Below are 21,681 nucleotides of genomic sequence, written 5' to 3' on the forward strand. Positions count from 1 at the left end.
CAATCGAATTGCAAAGTATTTCCTTTACCCTTGCAACATCATCTCAGTTATTTCACTTGCAAATAAGTGAATAAAACAAACAAACAAACAAACAAACAAAAAAGAATGGCATTTTGTCTCAGTGGAAAGTGGAAAACATCAGGCTTAGTGACAGATTTCTGCCAATGAATCTCAATGTGCAGGTTTCCAGTCAAGTCCATCTTGTGTTTCTTTTTATGTATTTATCAACAGCTGGTTTTGGGGACTTATCAAATAAAGTTTTACGCTTTGAACCCCTCAGTTTTAATGAAAAGCTGATTTGATATAACAGCATGATAGAACTGTGTAGTGTTTTTTACCCAAAGACTTCAGGAACAGACAAATACACCACAAATACGTTTGTCTTTAACTGCCAGAAGTTCCTTATTTTTACATGCAACTACAAGCAGTGAAACTGCATATTTGACTGCAAAGCATTTAACCATTTTCAGTATTTTTACCTTGTGGACAAAGAGACATGCCGCCTGTACTCACAGTGTAAAAACTGAATGATTTCATTTTATTAAAGGCTATATATTGAAACATATGACACATCATCTTTAGACCCCGGTCAGCACTGAGCAAGAGCGGCACCTCTCTGTCTACAGTTTGAAGTATATAATGGCAAATATCAATATTAATATTAAACAATTTAAATATCAATTTCAGTTAAATAGATAAATATATAGATAGATAAATAGATAATTAACAATGAATAAATAAGGGAATAACATAATTGTAATAAATATGAGTGATGTAATTACAGATATATACATACATAGATTTTATATAGGTTTTATGTAAAACTTCAAAGTAGAATTGAATAATAATTTATATTGTTTGCTTATATTGGAAGTATATGATTTGTTTTGTTTTGCCAAATATATATATGATTATTATGTGACTATAAATAAAGGAATAATGGTTATAAAGTCATGTTAACTGAGTTTTGTGTGAAAGAAAACCTCATGTTGTGTTTCCAGAAGATAAAAGATAAAAGCTGTGTTTGTGTTTGGCTACACATTCAGGACCACAGCCACAACCACAACTACAGAAAGCCATGGACCAGAGCGCCGTGCCCGGGACCAAGTGGTCGCCAGCAGGCGGCACGGAGACAAAGTGAGCCTCTGAAAGCCCAGGCATGTGGTTTTCTGTCAGGGGACGGCAGCGGCGGTGGCAGCGGGGCCAAGCCGGAGCCGGGGGCCGCTTCACGGCAGCTTGCAACAGTTCTGGATGACCCAGCCGGTGGCATTGACGTCCAGCTTGAGCAGGTCCATCAGCCATTCATCCTTCTGCGCTCCCTCCATGAACTCCGTCAGAGATATCTGGCCTGCAGGGCACAACACACACACACACACACACACACACACACACACACAGATGTTAATAGAAAAACACATACACTGCAAAAAAAAAAAAAAAATTCAGTGGTTTGTCACCAGATACACAGATATGTTGAGATTTTGTCATATAAAAGTACTTGCCACCTGAATTATATGACGGCATGTTAGTGCCATTGTAAGGGGAAAAAATTATGGATGAATTATAGGTGATGTGAACAGATTAAAGTGGTGAATTTATGAGAAAAAACTTGAAAATTCTGAGATTTACAAGTTTTACGAGTAGAAGTGGAAATTTAAGAGCAGTTTTTCTTTTACTTTTTGGTTTAATGAGCCCCATGTGTTGACTGTGTGAGGTTGGGTGAGCCACACTCTGCAGACGCTGCTGCTCGCCGTGTCTCAGGCCTGCAACTGATCACCTCATCAAATTCTACTTTGACATGGGATTTAGTGACAAGGAAATCCTGCTGATTTTAGCCCAGAATCACAAGATTGTTTTCTTCTGAACTGGCCCAAGTCATGGCAACATCTCTTCAAAGTCCAGATGCTGATGAGAAGATTGTGATTCTGGGCTCTAATCACCAGGATTTCCTTCTGACTGAATCCCAGAGTAGAAGAAAAAAAAAAAAAGCTAGTTTTTTTCTCATTAATTTGCAAACTTTATATTATGTAACTTTTTCTCATAAATTTACAGTTTTCAATTTTAATCTCAGACTTGCTGAGTTTTTTTTTTTTTTTTTTTCGAAAATTTACCGCTTTAATATCAGAGAATATGCAAGTTTTTTTCTACTGAATTTCTGACTTTAATCTCAGAAGTTTCTTTTTTTTCTTTTTCTTTTTTTTTTTTTTTTTTGTCTCCCATAGTGGCCCTAACACACCGTTGTAAAATTCCCCTTACCAACCTCTGAAATTTTTTGCACCCTTTGCCCATCACACAATTGTAATTACAACTGTGATTTAAAATGTATGACCAGGAAAACTAAATTATTGGACCAAGAAAAAAGTATTTGTCTGTGTTTTTTTTTTCTAATTAAACTAGAAAGCTTTATAATCTCACAAGTTTTTTCTCTCATAAATTTTCTATTTTAATCTCAGAATTTCTGAGTTTTTCTCGTAAATTTACCACTTTAGTCTCAGAGAATATTCAAGTTTTTTTCTTGTAAATTTATGATTTCAATCTCAGAAATTCTGATCTTATTTTCTCTTTTTTCTTGTAATATTCCTCCTGCTTTGTATATTTTTTTCTCCCTACTGTGGCCCTAATACACCATCACAGCATTCTCCCTACTAACATCTGAAAAAAAAAAAATGCACCCTTTGCCCATCACATAAAAAAAGTGATAGTGATTTTTGATTTATGATTGCAATAACAACTGTGATTTAAAACATATGACCAGGAAAACTAAATTATCAGACAGATGATGACTGTTGTCCAGCAGTAAAAACCCCCACCGGTCCAACACAGAGTCCTGAACTCATGTTACTTGTTCCTCCGGCGTGAATTGGATTATGTGCCAACACAAGTTTCACCTGTTTGTTACGTGAAAAGATAAATTAGCTTGACGTTAAAGTTATAGGATTAATGTTAGGCAACTGAAGCAATTGAATTAAGGGAGTCTAAGACGAAGGTTTTGATCGTGGTTGAATAACAAAAAGATAAATTGCCACTAAAAATGAGTGGAGAGGAAAACTTATTGGTATGAGCTCAGGACTGAAGCTGTGTCATCCAAACCCCTCACCTGTTCACACCTGTACTCCCTAATAAATTATGTCAACACCAAACTCCTCCATGTAATCCTTTTGCAATCCTTTTGTTAGACTTTGAGCTCATCACAAAACTGGCAGGCAAGGCTCAGCAATAACGGCCAGCAAGGACTCGTTAAAGTCGACTCTTCATAAGTGGCCATTACAAACATTAAAAAAGTCACTGAGTTGGTGTTCGCTTCAGTTCATTCAGTCTTGATGGGAAAAGACTGTTTTATAAAGTTTTCTGGTCATTTGAAAGAATTTTTTGGTCATTATGTGAGCACTGATGGTGTGTCCTTTTGGTATTGCAGTGTTTTTTTCTTTTTAATTAATTTAACTTTCATATGTATGTCATGTCTTATATTTACTGTCATATATTTCCTCAGTTTAACAAAAAACAAAAAAACAAAAACAAAATTAAACTATTTACTATTTGATTATTTATTTCATTTATGTTGACTAATATTTTTCTAGAGCACACAGTTCATACTTTTCGTCTCTTTGCCTTAATGGATTTTTTTTTCTAAAAATTTGATATTAGGAATTTGAGGTTCTTTGCTATGAGAAAACTCTGAGAAACAGAACAAACTGATTTAAAAAATGTCTCCTGCTTCTCCCATAACATCACCAACACTGTGAATGTTAAATAAATTGGGAGTATTCAGCCAAAATCTGAATCGAATTCAACAAAACACCATTTGTTTTATTTTAAAAATGTTGGTGATTCTGAATTGCTCAAAATTAGGCAGGGTGTATTCAAAGATTTAACAATATTTTTTTTTTTTCTGATTTTTGAGTATTTATTACACAGACGCCGAGAGGGCCTTAATATTAATATTCCCATACCCTGTGGTTTAGAAATATTGAGTGTACTTTTTAGCAGTTGTCTGTCAGCAGAAACAGATAATCAATTAAAAAAATCCCATTTTGTATGACACTTTTATGGATATTTTCTCACCATCCTTGTTCTGGTCCACCAGCTCAAAGATTCGGTCACAGACTTCGTTCGGGGTCATATCCATGTTACTCCGCTGGACCTTGATTTTGCAAAGGATCTGTGGATGATACATGAAATTTACCTGTAGTATCTCTATTGTTATGGGCTTTTTAAAGATACAGATGAAGACATCACGGCATATCAGCATCAGTTCAAGCCTTTTTTCCCCCCAATTTTCCCCAACACTACTGATATAACTCCTAAAATATCTTCACTAGTATGGATAAAGGAGTTCAGGTTTAGGTGAAAGACAGAGGCCTCACAGAGAAGTAAAAATAACTCTAAAGTACTGATAATTTGTCCGGAAGATCCCAAATATGACCCTATAATGAAGTAACACTTCATTATAGGGTCATATTTGAGTCAAAGAATGCAATTAGAGCATTTGCCATTAGGTAACACATATTCCAGAACTTGGCAAGTAAATCAGATCATTGGGACAGCGGGCTAATTTTAGGTGCTTTAAAATAGCAGCTTAAGGTGAAGATTTTCTTACTTCAAGAATAACACAAACCACTGACCCCCTCATCCAATAACGAGCCAGTGTGTAATACGTAACACCTCAGCCTAAGCCTGGTCACCAGTACAGTAACAGCCTACAGTAATCTGCCTTGAGAACATTTTGTGTTATGAAACCTGGTGTCCTTAAAAAGTTAACATGTCGCTGGATTATATTCCTTCATCATTTCAAGTGAGCCGTTCCCTTTTTTTTAAAATAAAGAAATCTGACATGAAACTTTGTTCTTACCCGTATGATGTGTTTCACCTCCTGCTTGTCCAACCTGCCGTTTCCATCTCTGTCGTACACTTTGAAGGACCACTTGAGCCTGTCCTCCAGGTTTCCCCGCAACACCAGATTCAACGCTGCCACATACTCCAGGAAATCCAGTCTGTTATCCTGCAAGGAATCCATATTGTTATTCAGTGGAGTTTCCAACTTTAGGTTAATATGAAATACAAAAATACAAGTGGCTTTCATTTACCCGGTTTGTGTCAAAGGAGCGGAATATTGTCTCAATGTAGAGGGACTCCTCCTCCGAGCTGCTCGCCACCCCGAAGATCCGCTTCAACTCGTGGAGGTGTAGAGCACCGCTCGGGCACTCCTTCATGAAAATGATGCACAGTTCCTGAATCTGAGCTGGATTCATCTCCTCGTTGTGGCTCTCTTCCTGCCCCATGGCTCCAGGTGCCTTGAAGACAAAAAATCCTTTGTAATGTGATAATTAAACCAAAAAAGTCAATTTTCAATCTATTTTATATAAATAAAACGTTTGGCTACTGTGTGCGGGCTACCGAAGCAACCGCTCACACAGTCCCATCGCACTGAACTGAGTGGATTTGCAGGGCTGACTCTCTCTGTGGGCAGAGAGAAGACGGCAGGTTAGGAAGAGTTCAAGCTCATTAGCTTGTTAATCACTTGAGCTAGGTCTGATAATCTGGCAAAGCAATCATCAGATCAGAGCCAAAACCAGACAATTATCTTATACCTGGTTTACTGTAGGGGCTATTTAAATAGCAAATGGCAAATTTAACTATAGAGGTTATCCCTCCATAAAAAGTGGATGGCCTGATTAGACATCATGAGGAACAGCTTTCTTCTCTTAACAACAATCTGTAACACTGACTTCATACACTTTCACAAACAGGGGTACAGTCGTAGTCTATATATGTTCCCTAGTAGTAAAAGGTACATTTACCCTACTGCATATGGACAAAACACCTACAGGAGCTTTTCTGACCTCCCATTCTAAATCCATTGGGATTAATATGGAGTTGGTCCTCCCTTTGCAGCTAAAACAGCTTCCACTCTTCTGGGAAGGCTTTCTAACAGATTTTGGAGTGTGTCTGGGGGAAATTTTGCCCACTGATGTTGGACCAGAGGGCCCGGCTCACAGTCTCCGTTCTAGTTGATCCCAAAGGTGTTGGATGGGGTTGAGGTCGGGGCTCTGTGCGGGCCGCTCAAGTTCTTCCACACCAAACTCAGCCGGCCACGCCTTTATGGAGCTGCTCTGTGCACTGGGGCTCAGTCATGCTGGGACAGGAAAGGGCCTTCCTTCCCCAAACTGGTCCCACAAAGCTGGAAGCAGAGAATTGTCCAAAATGTCTCGGTGAGCTGAAGTGTTCAGATTTCCCTTCAGTGGAGCTGAGGGGCCGAGGCCGAGCCCAGAAACACCAGCCCACAGCGTTATCCCTCCTCCAGCAAACTGCACAATCGGCACAATGCAGTCAGGCAGGGAACGTTCTCCTGACGTTCACCAAACCCAGACTCCATCAGACCGCCACATAGAGAAGTGTGCTTGGTCGCTCCACAGAACACGTTTCCACCGCTCCAGAGTCTGGCGGCAGTGTGCTTTACACTGCTCCCTCCAACACTTGGCGTTGTGCTCAGTGATGTAAGGCTTGCATGCGGCTGCTCGGCCATGGGAACCCATGCCATGAAGCTCCCAGTGCTCAGTTTCTGTGCTGATGTTAATGCCAGAGGAGGCTTGGAGCTCTGCAATGTTTGTAAAGGCAGACTGCATGGCTAGCTGCTGGATTTTATACACCTGTGGCAATGGGACTGAATGAAACACCTGAATTCACTGATTAAGAGCTGTGGCCCAGCACTTTTGTCCATATATATGTACCATTTCCTCTGAATGTTAAGGTATTACATAGGGAGACTGTGTTTGTTAGGTCAAATACCATGAATGAATGAATAAATAAATAAATAAATAAATAATTTAAAATATTAATTAAGGTAGATTTTATCTTATAGGCAATGGGAGAGGAGCCATGAAATTAAGTAAGTTTGTATTTTGTATTTTGTAATTTTTTTTTTAAATTTTTTTTTTTGGATATGAAAAATATGTAATACAGTCATCCAGTCAATATTGTAGTTATGATATAGGAACAAGACTGCTCTCTATAAGGTACAAACCACAAGGGAACAAGGGCACGAAAGTTGAACATTAGAAGGTGCTGCCCCACTGACAAGCTGCTTTATTTTCTGAGACTGTTGATTGTTGATGTTTGAAACATATTATGAACAATTACATCCAAAGTCACCCATCGCAATTTATGTCAAGAAATATGCATAACATGATTTCTACACTATTTGGGTGCAAAACACACACACACACACACACACACACACATACATCACATGGACATCACAGACAAACAGTCACAAAACTTTACAAACTTTGAAAAAATTGTTCTTCATTACACAACCACAGAGTTCCTCTAGGACTTAATCAGGTTATAAACAAGGAGCGATAATTGTGGTAGTAACCTTTGCCGTGGATCTGCTGCCTCAGATATAACTTCAGCTCTGTGAAAGGAAAAATAGAGTTTTTTTTTTCTTTCTTTTCTTTCTTTCTTTCTTTCTTTCTTTCTTTCTTTCTTTTTTTTTTTTTTTTTTGCACTTAAGGGGGAGTAACCCACAATGCCTGCTGGTCCAGTCTGGGCCCATTGGGAGAACCCAGTTATAAAGCTTTAAATGGAAATACAGGAAACTAAACAAGGAAACTAAACATCTGTCATTTCAATCTAGCTTTTATTGAGTATAGTTGGAGTTTTTCATTGGTTTTCATATTTTTATTTTTACCCTTGCGTTCTTTTAATCTTGCAAAGAACTTTGGGCTCCATGTTTGTATGGGAGGTGCTGCATAAATAAAGTTGAGTTGAGCTGAGTTGAGATTAACAGTCAGCTCAGTGCACTGCAGACCCATGTGGTATTTATTCCTCTTTGTTCTATGAATAGTGAACATTTAGCGAAAGGCTTTTCTTCAGCCCATATCTACATGAAAATCCTCAGCTCTTCTCTGATCCATCAGGTGCAGTAACAACCCTCCTCTTCAGATGAAACACCTGCCAATTAAACTGCAGCTACAATATTGGCCTATTTATAATCATCATCATATGGTAAACATGGACAGCCATGCTGCTGAGTCAGTAATTAAGTTACTGCATTTATTAGCAGCTGTTTTATATCCACACACTTGCCTAACACATTTATGCAGTGGATGTGTCAACTCGGGTCATATTAACATTAGCAAAAAATAATCCAGCCCCTGCAAACATCTCATTTGAATAAATGCATTCCACTATAACTGATATGACTCTGGGCTCCCTCTGCTGCGTGTACAGTAGCTGGCAATAGAAAAAGAATAAAGTTGAACTGGGAAATTAAATTGTGCTCTGCAGATTTTTGAACTCCCTTCTGCTCAACAATGTCTGTGAGGTTGGTCACACATTTTTTATTCCGTAGTGAGAACATAATAGGGTTTCTTGGTCTGCAACTACAGTATGTGCCCAAATACATTAAGCCTGATAAATTATAGAGGTGAACTGTGATTTTTTTTTGCAACAGGTTTTCATGAGACAGATACCTGCCTTGAACTCTGCTTTTGGATGAAGAACCACATGAAGCACCAGCAGGACCATTCAGACTTTGAGATGCTGATGCTGTTTGAGGAAATGTTCCTTTGCATTGTAAAGGTATTGATGTTTTCCCAGAGGAACTGAATGACCAACTGTAACTTCCTCTAAAATCCACATGGGGCTGAAAAAGGTTTAGAAACTCTATCCTGGGAAGAAGAGTCATCTTGATTATGAGGATTAAGACTGACAGGACTGTGCCAAAGTGCAGGAGGAGATAAGCTCTGCTGATACTCTTGCAGTTTGCACTTGTCACCAGCAGAGGCTGATAAAGGCCACAGATTACTTCATGCCACTTCAAAGCATTGCAATAATTAACCCTTTGATGCATGAATTATGAAAGCCTGAGTCAAGAGTTTTTTTCTGATGTGTTTTTACTCTTCTTAGGGCATGAACACTTTTGTGAGTCTCCATACTTCTTTGAGGATGCAGGACTGGTATTACTATGTCATGATACTAGTATTAATATGTTTTCAGCAAGAAGAACTGACAGTCTCTGCATAAACCTCAATGGGGGGGAGCAGCAGAGAGCATTCTAACAGCTGATATGCAATTCCACCATAGAAACCATTGCATTTAGGAGAAATGACTCTAAAACAGCTGTCCACTGTAGTGACCACTATGCGCCAAAGGGTTAAAACATTTTCTTTCAATAAACAGTATAAACTTGAAATTTAACACTGCTTTTGGTTAACACAGATTTTCTTTTCCTTTATCACTGCTTGTGTTTTACATCTTTAACTCTTTCTTGTTCTTCTTCGTTTCATTTGGTGTTTCTGTTGTTTCTTCTTTTTGAAGCCAAGTAGTGATTTATTTGGGATTTTTGCAAAGATTAAGATGCTATCTCCATAAAGTGAGTGGAAATGAGATCTATTGTGATTTATAGATTGTGTTGCTTGAACAACTTGGTGCTGGGATAAAGCAAAAGGCGGGGAGGGGGGGGGGGGAGTACAACCGCACCGAGAGAGCCTTAGACATTGGAAATGGTGGTGAACATGTGACCCGTCATCACTGCTGCTGCTGGAAAGGGCCTGGTGACATGAACAAAATCAAATATCACAATATTTTGGACTGAACGCCTTGATTTGTGGTGATATTGTAGGGATGACCGTTTGGTGTTTTCACAAAACTTTTGCACCATGAAATTTTTGATCAGCAATCATTAGTGACAACAGCCTCATAAGGTCACAAAACTACATGTCTTCTCTGTAATGAAACCTTTAAATCCAAGAAAGGACAGCACTAATGCCACATCATTATATGGATGTAATATTGATATATCCCACTGTTGGATTAGCATTAAGACCTCGGATCATAGTGATGGATTGTTTGTGAAAGCCCATATGGCAGCAAACACACCATAGATATCTCCATTCACAGTGATCAAAGGCACTCTCTGCATCTAATGAGGAAACGGGGTCTTCTGAAGCAGCAACAGAGGCTATTACATGCAGACGACGAAGAACATTGTCAGATGAAAGCCTCGATTTAATGAATCCTGTTTGGTGTGCTGGTAGATAGGATTCAAGCCAGGCTGGCTCTTAGGCATAAAGCTTAATTTCACTGTGATTTCAGCAGCTTGTAACTGGAGCATTCAGGTGGAGGGTTATCGTCGTTCAAACAAAAGTAAAATGAAAGCTACATTTGAATTTGATGAAGAGGATCCTTGAGCGATGGGAGAGCTAATCATGCCAAGAAGAAAAGACTTGAGCTGAATCCAAAATGCTTGAAATAAGTTTAGAGGGAAAGCATGATATACAGCAAATCTGTTTAATGGATTAATGCAGGTGCAAAGTTTTACGTCTTACATTCAAATACTGGAATTCCTTTCATCATACTGAATTGTCCTTTAATGTGAATTAGAAAATATGGATTTAAAGATATCCTTTAATTTCTCTTGAGGTTTTAATGGCATCCTGTTTGAGGCGTGGATCATCAGCTAAGTTACTGGCACTATAGTCTGACATAAACCTCAAACACACAGTAATAAAGCACTAATCCTGTAGTAGTACAACATTAAAATGGCATCATACTGCTGTAGGCCAGCAAGACCTGGAACAATGAGAAGGTGCACAGCACAGTTTAAAGATTAGGGTTGAGATTATAAGTCTGTGATCATTAAAAAAAAGAAGAAGAAGAAGAAGAAAAAAACATGAAACAAAGACAGTACGGAAAATAACTTTTATACAAATGAGTATATAAATACTGGAATTTATTCTAATAACATTATGAGTGTATGTCTACTGTTACATGATTATAAGTGGCTAGATAAAATAAATACATACTGGACTCAATAGTATGGGTAATCAGAGGTAGGGAGCACAGTTTTCAAAATAAAATCAGCTTATTCCTGTTTATGGATAATCAATTTACTCCATCCTCACACGACACATTTTTCTCATCTGTTTCCCATTAAAGATGCACTGGGAAAAATCGCTGAGTGTCAATTAAAGTGAGGACTGTTATAAAACATGGGATAAGCATGGGAAATCAGCGAGTCAGGCCGACGTAGACCCAGACATCACATGTTGTGCTTATTCTATGTTTTCACCTTTGGCGATTTTGCGTAGTGCACCTTTAATAGATCAACAGGCTAAACAAAAACTAAACTTAACGTAACGAAGAGGTAGGGAATTTCAGATGAATAACTGAGTTTCATATTGTCGTAGGTTTCTTCTTGACCAGGAGCAGAGAGGTTTGGCTGTGGCGGGGCTCCCTGGCCTCGGCGCTATCGAGATCTGATGCACAGTGTTTGCTGCGCTGCGGCTTCACTCGACGAAATCAAGCATCGGCTCGGAGCAGAGAAACAGAGCGAAATCGAAACCCCTCCAGGACGAGAGCAGGAGACCCCGCCTAACACGTCTAGATGATGCCAAACTGGGCCAGTTCATTCAGCTCCATGTCGCCGAACGCCTCCCAGGGGCAGACCACCGCCGAGTCTGCAGGAGAGATGACGTTATAGTTACTGGACTTTGTACATGTGCACGGAGACATTTTTAAACATTCAAAGCTGTGGCTTCAACTGTTGGTTACTAGAGTGCAGATGGGGACGGATACTCTTGCCCGAACCCGACCTGAGCCTGAGATTTTGCTTTGCCTCCATCACTAGCTTACATTTACCACCTGAAGTAGCCTAGGTGTTGCCTTCACCGTTGTCACGTAAACTACAGCACTACAGAGGACGTTGCCCAAAACAGACAATAGGTCCATCATTGTTCACTGAAATAACCCGACCTGACAGGCCCGGGTCGGGTATCCACACCCTAATATTTACCTCCAAGACCATCCATCCCTGGAACATCGTTGTCGAATCTAAGAGAAAGGAAAAAGTCAAGAAACAGTTGTGGAATATTGTTATCATTACTTTACCTTACAGCCTGAATTTTCACTCATTTATTTTTTCACACTTTGAGGAGAGATGGTTTCTTTTTAAATGTGCTGAGTGAGGAGTATGAAAACTGTGGCAAATCGGAAGATAAAAGCAAAGGAATGGGACAAGGTGTTGTTTTTCTCACCCCTTCTGTCCAGCTTTAGGAGCCTTGCTCTTGAACTGCCTGGCCTCCTTCTGCTTGAACTTGGGAGGAGCAGCCTTGGCGCCGTCTTTTGCTCCTGCGTTCATGTTTGAGGCTTTTCGTCACAAAGAAACAAAAGAAAAGAGAGAGTAAGAAATGTTTTCTTCAGTCAACATAATTGTTTCAGTAGATAATGTTTTAAAAACGGAGATGGATCGCCTGCCTCCACAACACCCTCCCACACACACCTACTCCCCTCCAGCATACACACTTCCTCTTTGTGCCTCTGTTCATACTCTCATATTCTATCCTCTTAGGGTTTTTCAGACTTATTTCTTTATGTAATTGTTATTTTTAACTAGGCAGGCACCTGTCCTGATCTCATCAGTCTTCTCATCGTCTCACTTGTCACCATGGTAATCCTGTTTATGTTAATCCTAAAATCATAGGCCTGCTCCAGGAGTCACAAGGGGGCCTTAGATAAGTCAAGGATCAGTGTGACTCACTTAAGGATCAAAATCTGCAGCCAAAACCAGGTCCCAATGATCCATCTCATGTTCTGGGGTGAGGCTGGATTACGGCAAGGATTATATTCTATTTTTCAGTACTAATATTCTGCATATTTAGCTGCTGAACATCGTGACTGGGTCAGGAATAAACTAATCTGGCTCATCTTGAGTGGGTCATCTTCTCCATTACCGGAGTGAGAAAAGATGGGACACAAAAGGGAATTATGTCAAACTAAGATCATAAGTTGAATTCATAACCTAATGCCAAGCACAGACACTGCTCTGGGAAGGTTTTTGAATTACATTTAGTAAAATATATTTTGCAGAGTCAATAAAAAGTATTATATGCTCAAATTTTGACCAATCTTGTAAGCAAATTAGACCGTAGAGGAAACATAATTAGGGCTGGAGGATGCAAACACAATGAAATATAATGATGTCTTTAACCAAATACATTGATATCAATATTGCAGCAATAATGAATGGGTGCCTACTGGTGCTTTTGTAAAATATTTACATGCAATACATTTTTGATATATAACAATTAGTCATGTTGACGTAATGACCAAGCAGGTGGAGGAAAATAACAGAAAAGCTAGAACAGTCAAATATGTTCAAACTGCATCCCTTTAGTGTCATACACCCTTTAAAACAACATTTGTGACATATCACAATACCACAATGTATACAATCACAGACATTAGCCTCATATTGTGAATATAATGACGATACATGACTGTAAATTTAATATTTATGATCAGAGGTGATGTTAGAGACGTTTGACTTAGCATCCAGCTGCTCTCATGTCTTGTCAATTTAATTTAAAGGGATTTAAGGGGAAGATCCATCCATCCATTTTCTGCACTCGCTAATCCTAATCAGGATCGTGATAAGTGAATGTATCACTGCTGTCCAACCAGAACCTTGTCTATGGATATTCTCATTTATCCAGGTCATCGTTCTCTTTGGGCAAATTGAATCGTAGGCAACTGGACTTGTATTTGTCTTAGGAAGACGTTTCACCTCTTATCCAAGGGGCTTCATCAGTTCATGCGCATCGGTCTTTTCGTTAGTGCGGACTAGAAAGACTGATGCACATGATCTGATGAAGCCCCTTGGATAAGAGGCGAAACGTCTTCCTAAGACAAATACAAGTCCAGTTGCCTACGATTCAATTTGCCCAAAGAGAACCAGAACCTTGTATCTCCATGATATCAACTTTTCAGAAACCAAGAAACTGTCCTGGCTCTGTGTGGACGACTGTACGTTTTTCAGTTTATATTATTAGTTTTGCAAAGTTTCAGACAAAAGATGCAAATAATAATAATAATAATAATCCATATCTGAGTATGGAAACTAAGAACTTAAAAGTGCAATGGTTTGTGATGTAAATTTCTCCGCAACAGGTGAATGTTGAAGAAAGATTTAAATCACCATGGAGAGCATTTATGGCTACAAATCAATACAGCTTAAAAGTCACACAAAAGTTGTATTTCTGTAATATTATCACTCATTTTCAACATTTATAATTTCTCACAATGATCAAAACCCACATTCACAAATGATAGTTAATTTGAATATGGTGAAGGTATGGATACATTTTAACAAGACAGTGCAAATGTGCAGATGCAAAGGAAATAACATTAACCTATGCTTTGTGTAGAAATCTGAAAAACAAAAAACAAGAAATGCAAAGCAGAGCTCATTAAATGTCAGAAATAAGATGCACTTACTTGTTTTGTCGCTGTGCGGATTTAAGAAGCAAAACAAAATTTCTCTTTGCAGAGAACAAACAAAGGAGATGCAAAACAAAGACGGAGTCCTCTCTCTTTTTGCAGTCTCTCTCTATTCTCTGTCTCTCTTGTCCCGTCACCTGTTCTTTATAAGCTCGGCTTAGACACCCCCCCACACACACACACCTCCCCCCACCCCTCCCCGTCTTGGTTCTTGGCCACAGCACAGCAGTCAGCAGACCTGCGGGAGCTGAGGGATATTTTGAGTGTACTTCTATAATTAAGCTTCATAAGTCAGAGATTATCACAGTTGTGTTTGGGCTTAATTTAACACCGAGTTATGTTTCTCATACCAACAGGCCAACAGCGCAGCCTCATTTTGAAACAGTTATGTAGACAAACTTGTACACAAACAGCGACTAAACATGGCATGACTTCAGAATCACAATCAGAAATACTTTATTGATCCCCGAGGGGGAACTGGGTTCAGCTCTGACATCATCAGACTCAGGTCAAGTGAATATGGTTTATATGGTATAACTGTCATCAGTACATCTCCTTTAATTGTTTTACAAAACTGTATTACAAAATCCACACGAGCCCGATTTCCCTCGGAACGGGACAGCGAGGGCCAAATTAACCTCAACGTCAGGGCTTCGTGGTGACGCGTTTCAGTCAAAACACACACTCGAAGAGATGGAAATGTAAAATAATGTGTGTTCACATCATTGGCATCATCGCACGCACATTCTGTGCACTCCAGTCTTTCCTTAAGCATCTGGAAATGTACAATATGTTTAGTGCTCTCATGAGTTTGCTAATGTAACAACAAGAAATCTGCATGTGAGTGTGAAATACAGACAAAAGACTGGAGAAAAACCTGCTGCAGAAAAACATTCCTCATATTTCATGTCCTGTATGTACAGTGGTGGACTCTCAGTTAGCCAAACAAGTGGAGATATACATTTAATATCAATGCATCAAATTCAACCCTATTTAATTAAACATTTTTACAGACTTACATTTGTACATCATAAACTCAATTAATATGTCTGTCTTTTGCTGCTGGCTGAATCTTTTCAGTATTATTTAATTATAGCTAATATCCAAAGTTGCAAACTCTTCATAATAATGTTCCTTACAAGTTATTTATAAGTATTTAAAAATTGTAAATGTTTGTTGGTTAGGTTAGATTACATATCTCTATTGTTTGTTTGCACACACATTTGTCTTTGTGTACATAAAAGGTTTGGTAAACATGCATCACACATTAAGCACACAAGGCTAAAAACATACATAAAACAACTAGATAATCTTAATAAACAAGTTACAAATGTATTAATAAATATATGTTAACTATTTACAAATAAGTAAGCATACAAATGATGATTGCTTTATTTATAAATGTTAACTTCTTGTAAATATTTTAAAAAATGGACTGAAATATTTGTACATACATTAGAAAGCTTAAACCTAACCCTTTACCTAACCATATTTATAACAACTTCACAAACGTAAGAATGATAATCTGTTAAATATTTATGAATATATCATGACTAATTTGTTATGGAACGTTATTATAAACTTTGCATTTTATTTTAATGCACTATCACAAATGTAGAAACATTTATCAGAAGAATCAATGTCTTTTTCTCCAACAAATGAACACTTCAATTATTAGGCATGCGTTGATTAGAATCAAATTAATTTGAAATTTGCACCATAAAAGAAATGGCCGTTTCGATTCGCTCTGTTACAGCGCTAACATTCGTCATCGAATAAAACGTCAGACGTTAATCGTATGAACTGTTCAGCTTGTACGATAGTTATTGATAGGACGCATACGCGATAACATTATACAACTGAGATGTTTTGTTCTGGATGGAGGCCGGGAACAGAAGATCAGTGCAAAGATAAGAGCATCTTTGGTTGAGGGTGTCATAACAAACACACATTTGCATTCACCTAATGAGGCTTACTCATAAGTCTGTCTTAAAATACACTTGTGCCTCTCTCCTCAGGCCAGCTATTGCCAGTGATTGGATTATAACTGGGCTTCAGGGCATATAAAGCAGGGGTGGAGGTACGGAAGACACAGACTTTGAGACATTCTTCACCAGACGAGTCAGCAGACTGAAACCTACGGTAAGAGAGACACTTTTTGTTTTAATAACGTTGTCCTGTAACTAACTGCATGGTTTGAGCAAATGGCTATCGACGGATAATTGATTGATTGATCTCACGACCTCGATATTGTGATGGGAAGGCAACACTGAGGGAGATTGTTGCTGGGAGATTCATAAAGTGTTTTCCTGGAGGAAGCCGTTTCTGCAGCACCAACAAGAGATGGCAGTCATGGAAACTTTCTGTTCTCCTGGCATCTTCTCCGATTATCAAAAAAATGGCCAACATAAGGAATATGAGTCTTATTATTAAGCTATTGTCCTTTATCCGTTTTTATCTCATGAGCGACTGATTGGCTGCTGACAATCATGGCTGAGGGCACGATTACTGGGGTGGTGTTCAAACTTTTCACTGTCTGCCTGTATTTATGAGTCCATTTGCCTTCCAGTTCAGAAATGGCGGGTAGGCACGTACACTGGGCCTCGCCTCTGGGTAAGCAGCAGACAGTCAAAGATAGAGGCAAGGTAGTGTCGTGGGTAAGACACGTGGCAAAAAGCAGTGTTATACCCACTTCAGCGAACTGATTTAAGACTCACATTCTTTATGTAGACTAAGGCTCGACCTATGACTTTTTTTATACAAAAGTCTAAGACACCAGGAACTTCAGCCGGTTCTTGTTCAGCATTTTTTTTTTTTTATTCTGGCATTGTAACACTGCTTACCCTGTCTGCCCACCTGCAAGTGCTCTAGAAGGAGAAACAAGGAGAAAGACCTGACATACTTGGAAAAAAATGGGTTAAAATGGTTTCAAACTGTTGAAACAAACTTATTCCGATCAACTAATTCTGATTATAGGAAAGCTCAGCTCAGTCTGGCTACATTTTGCGAAATGAGCTTTAACTCTGAAGCGCTTTACATGCTGCTGATGCTGATTATGAGAAGATCTTGTAACGAGAACATGAATTGGACACAAATCTCGTGACTCTTTCTCCCTGCGTCTTCTGCCGGTCTCGGTGTTGTGTGTTCTCTCTGTGGCATTGTTTAGTGTGAGATGCATAGTCTAGGGGAGTTTTTGCTACTCACCGCCTTGTTGTGCATGATGTGACGGACTGGCTCAACGCACCGTTTGTTCGCTCCCCTGCAGAAATGGACACAGCAGCAGCAGGCAAATCCGCTCCTCCAAAGCCCAAGGAGGGCCGGCAGTTCAATAGTGCCGCTCCCAAAGCTGGAGGGAAGAAGGGGTGAGCCTTCCTTAGTTATTAGAAAACCACAATTATACACAACACATATAGTTAAGACTGTATTTATGCCATCAACCAATCATGTATATTTAATGCAACAGGTTCAACAGCGCCCCACCAGGCAAGGGCAGCTTCGGAGGTATGACTGATTTTACAGTTGTAGTTTTAGTTCGAGGGCTTGGAGCCAGGAGGGCAAAACTGGGATTTGGGATTAAAAAAAACAAAAAAAAAACCAAACCTATTTATCCAGTTAACATTCTTTTTAGATGTGTAATGTAAGTATTTAATTATTTGGAGATTCCTGTACCATGAAGAATTTCCCATCCCAGTGAAATCATGACATAAACACAGACCTCCACGGTTGCAATTTGCAAAATTTTCATGATAAAATTCAAACTACTACCACTACTAAAAGTAATAATGGTGTTTATAACAGTAAAACACAGTTTGGTCGATTTTTGGTAAACTTTGTCAAAGACCCATTTTTGCTCCTCTGGCTCCAGACTCTTCAGCCGTGTGTGAATAATCACATTATTTCTGTCTCTCGCTCACTGAGTCCCACATTATTCCTGCTGTCTTCTCTCCTGCCCGCTCTAGGAGCGGACCTGGTCTGCCCCTGGGAGGAGTTTGGCGACATGGAGCTGAATGAGCTGACGCAGTTCGGCATCATCTAGACCTGCTGGACCGACCCTCCTGCACGAAACACATCTTCCTTGTATAAAGTGTGATGAGTCTTGGAGTAGCTTCATATATTTATTTAACTTATATCAAACGTACAGTGGAGAGAATTAATGAAGGAACATCATCATCATATCTTTACGGCTCCGTATGAATCTGTTTGACCTTAAAAGCTCCATATTACTCTTTTTTTTATGGTTTTGTTTTCAAAACATCTGTGGCTCTGGAAGAGGGTCACATTTTTTTCATGTTTTGCAAATGAAATCAGCCTGAAACTGCCTGCACAAAAACCTCAGATTTCTGTAAATGCCAGAACTTTAACCACGCGAAAATATCTTTTTTCTTTCTTTTTTTTCTTTTCTTTTTTTCCCAGTGGCTTCGGTAGATACATTTGCCAACATTAAACTTGAATTTCTGTAATATGGGGCCTTCAAGGTTTGACATTACATTGTAAATTGTAAAATAAAATAGTATTCATTTCACATCATGGTTGTATTCGTTGCCAAGGTTATATTTTTATTTTATTTATTTTTTATTTTTTTTGCATGGAGACCAAAATAGCATCACTGCAGTCTTTTCAGGACGTGGTTTCACACTCACAAACATTAATAACAAAGTAGAAAAATAAATCCTGACTGCTACCTCAAAACAGAGTCTCATCAAGGTGGAAGTGTTGAAGCTGAAACTGTAGATGAATGACCTGTGGCTTTTTTCTCACACTCATACTGTCTGCTGTAATTCTTTCAGGACGGCCTTGGTAATTTGTATCCTGCTCTGTCATATCTGTGTAGTGGCAATGGGTGTTTGCATTTATTTTTTTGAGGCATTTATTTTCCGTAAATAAAACCCATTAAAGACACAGTTTGTTGGTAATCAGAGTCATTTTTCACATCTTCTCCTGAACTTCCTCTGTAAAAATGGTGAGATGTGCACGGCTCAGCAGATTCTTTTTTTTTTTTTTTTTTTTTTCTTTTGAGCTCCAGGTTTCCAACCAGAGCGCTTTACAGGGCAGACGGTGCAAGTCAGGCTCTTTCACAATGAATAACCACAGACTCTATTACAAAAGAACTGAGAGACTGACTTTCTTTCCTTTTTCTTTCTTTCTTTCTTTCTCTCTTTCTTTCTTGGGACAATCAGCCCAGACACTCAGAAAGCAATCGGATATTAAATACAAATGTTTCTTAAAGCATAGTCTAAACTGAATGATAATAATAACAAAAAAAATATATATATACAAATACAAATACAAATACAAATATATCTGCATCATGCAATGTGTAAAACAATAAATAGCTGAGCATTTGGAAACTTCAGATGTACAGAAACCAGATTTGACTTTTAAAGAAAACACCACGTTCCTGTTAAACTCTGGACCTCGAAGTTTCCTGCAATAACAGGTTGTAAATTGCCTCCTGAATTCCTAAAAACATAAAGTAAACAGAGTGAAGAGTTTCACCAATAAAGAAGGGTTATGTAAGGTAAAAAAAAAATAAAAATAAAATGCTGTACTCATACTGGCATTGATACTTTAGGAGGGGACTCAGTTGAAAGAGTATCATCCTGCAAGTTCCCGGGTATTAAAGAGGACGACAGGCTCACTTTTAGAGTGAAATTTGAGAACCTAAAGTGAAGAAACTAAAGGTTTTTATCATCAAAAAAGGACGTGCCTTAAAATTAGCAGTCAGGAAAACACTGGTACGGCTTCGTTCTTACCTGTTGGGGACGTTAAGCTGCCTAGACTCTGTGTGTCACTGTTTTATTTACAACTCAATGTCCCGAACACATCACTGTGTATTTTATGATCTGGTTTCCTGGCCATCATCAAGCCCACACTGCAAAAACTCAAAATCTTACCAAGATTATTTGACTTATTTCAAGTCAAAAATGTCTTAATTCTAGTCAAAATATCTCATTACACTTAAAATAAGACATGATCACCTCAGAAGTAACTTGTTTTTAGACAATTGTCTCTTGTTTCAAGTGAAAATTTGTTTGAAACAAGTGAAAATTTGCTTGTTTCATTGGCAAAATTTGTTTCTTGTTTCTAGCTAATTTTCACTTATTTCAAGTGAATTTTCACTTTTTCCACTGGCAAATTTTGCCAATGAAACAAGCAAATTTTCACTTGTTTCAAGTGAATTTTCACCTGAAACAAGTGACAATTGTCTAAAAACAAGTTACTTCTGAGGTGATCGTGGGGTTACAGTGTAACCCTGGTTCTCTGAGAATAGAGAATATCTCTCCATCACATATAGAATATATGTTATGGGATTTACTGACATTCTAGCAGCTGACGTGAAAACCTCTTTAAGACACACCACGCCTACCGTGGCTTCCCCTGCGCCCTATAAATAGACCCAGCTGCGCAGGGATCAGCTGATTCACTCTGATTTGAACGGGTCCCGAGCGGCCTCGATATGGAGAGATATTCTCTATTCTCAGAGAACCAGGGTTACACTGTAACCCCACGTTCTCTATCGTATGAGAATATCTCTCCATCACATATAGAATATATGTTATGGGCTCTGTAAGACACACCGTGAGGGTCCCAAGGAGACAGAGCAGACACCGCTCCAATAGTAACCCCATGAGGTAGTTTCGAATGAGACGTCCCCACCCCGAGTGCACAAGATTTACAGTGTGTACAAAATCACCACCTTAGAACTATATACAAATGCACGCATGTGAGGTGGCAACACCGCAAGACGCTATGTGCCACCACCAGCTGTGCGTGAGTCTTGCATACCCAACCCTGCCAGACGCAAGGGCTGGGTGCAAGGAAGATGTCACTCAGACGGCCCGCACTCTGCTAGGCCACTGACTAGGATCTTGACATCACCCTGGCCAGGCCCGAGGTCGACTGGCCAAGGGGCACAGTGAATCAACATTCAGGTTGACATGGCCCCCAGCACACGCTCCCCGAAGGAGGTACTGGTGGCCACGTTCAAACTATAAAACCTGGTAAAGGTATTTGGCGTGGCCCATGTGGCGGCTGCGCACACTTCTGAGAGGGCAGCCCCGCGCCACAACGCCCAGGAGGTGGATACGCCTCGTGTAGAGTGCGCTTTCGCTCCCTCCGGCACCGGCTCACCCATCTCACTGTACGCTCGGTGGATAGCCTCCACCACCCAGTGAGAAAGCCTAGCCTTAGACACCGGCTTACCCCGACGCTGAGGCTGGAAACAAACGAACAGCTGATCAGTCTTCCTGAATGCAGCTGTACGCTGAACATAAATCTTAAGTGCCCTAACCGGGCACAGCGCTGACCATTGCGGACCCCTGCCTGCCCCCTGGGAGGGCCTAAGGGCTCGCAGCTCCACTGATTGATTTATGTGAAAATCAGTGAGCACCTTAGGTAAGA

The 21,681-nt window shown here is 39.4% G+C and overlaps 2 protein-coding genes and 1 long non-coding RNA gene across 3 annotated transcripts; 1 reads left to right on the plus strand and 2 right to left on the minus strand.

Moving 5' to 3' along the window:
* Window positions 1-330: 330 nt before the first annotated feature.
* LOC115357079 (guanylyl cyclase-activating protein 2-like) lies at window positions 331-5,412 on the minus strand. The gene is made up of 4 exons (XM_030048432.1): window positions 5,085-5,412; window positions 4,850-4,999; window positions 4,063-4,159; window positions 331-1,348 (listed from the first exon to the last, which is right to left on the minus strand). The coding sequence occupies exons 1-4, from the start codon at window positions 5,277-5,279 to the stop codon at window positions 1,227-1,229; spliced, it is 564 nt and encodes a 187-aa protein (XP_029904292.1). The 5' UTR covers window positions 5,280-5,412; the 3' UTR covers window positions 331-1,226.
* Window positions 5,413-10,613: 5,201 nt separating this feature from the next.
* LOC115357080 (retinal cone rhodopsin-sensitive cGMP 3',5'-cyclic phosphodiesterase subunit gamma-like) lies at window positions 10,614-14,374 on the minus strand. Its single transcript, XM_030048433.1, has 4 exons — window positions 14,278-14,374; window positions 12,039-12,150; window positions 11,798-11,835; window positions 10,614-11,462 (listed from the first exon to the last, which is right to left on the minus strand). Exons 2-4 carry the CDS (start codon window positions 12,140-12,142, stop codon window positions 11,386-11,388), a joined length of 219 nt encoding a protein of 72 aa, XP_029904293.1. The 5' UTR covers window positions 12,143-12,150; window positions 14,278-14,374; the 3' UTR covers window positions 10,614-11,385.
* Window positions 14,375-16,387: 2,013 nt separating this feature from the next.
* Window positions 16,388-19,086, plus strand: LOC115357081 (uncharacterized). Its single transcript, XR_003928070.1, has 4 exons — window positions 16,388-16,422; window positions 17,546-17,642; window positions 17,744-17,781; window positions 18,240-19,086. It is a non-coding gene; the product is annotated as an uncharacterized LOC115357081 (long non-coding RNA).
* Window positions 19,087-21,681: the final 2,595 nt, after the last annotated feature.

Source organism: Myripristis murdjan, chromosome 3 (genome assembly GCF_902150065.1).
Source record: "Myripristis murdjan chromosome 3, fMyrMur1.1, whole genome shotgun sequence".
Lineage (NCBI taxonomy): Eukaryota > Metazoa > Chordata > Actinopteri > Holocentriformes > Holocentridae > Myripristis > Myripristis murdjan.

Excerpts from the sequence above, each read along its gene's own strand:
- LOC115357079 (XM_030048432.1), bottom strand. The coding sequence starts at position 5,279 with ATGGGGCAGGAAGAGAGCCACAACGAGGAGATGAATCCAGCTCAGATT. Across the intron at positions 5,000-5,084 it reads GCTCCTTTGACACAAACCGG|GATAACAGACTGGATTTCCT; the intron begins GTAAATGAAAGC and ends GATTCCTTGCAG. Across the intron at positions 4,160-4,849 it reads AGGTGAAACACATCATACGG|ATCCTTTGCAAAATCAAGGT; the intron begins GTAAGAACAAAG and ends TATCATCCACAG.
- LOC115357080 (XM_030048433.1), bottom strand. The coding sequence starts at position 12,142 with ATGAACGCAGGAGCAAAAGACGGCGCCAAGGCTGCTCCTCCCAAGTTC. Across the intron at positions 11,836-12,038 it reads CCTAAAGCTGGACAGAAGGG|ATTCGACAACGATGTTCCAG; the intron begins GTGAGAAAAACA and ends CCTTTCTCTTAG. Across the intron at positions 11,463-11,797 it reads AGGGATGGATGGTCTTGGAG|ACTCGGCGGTGGTCTGCCCC; the intron begins GTAAATATTAGG and ends TCTCTCCTGCAG.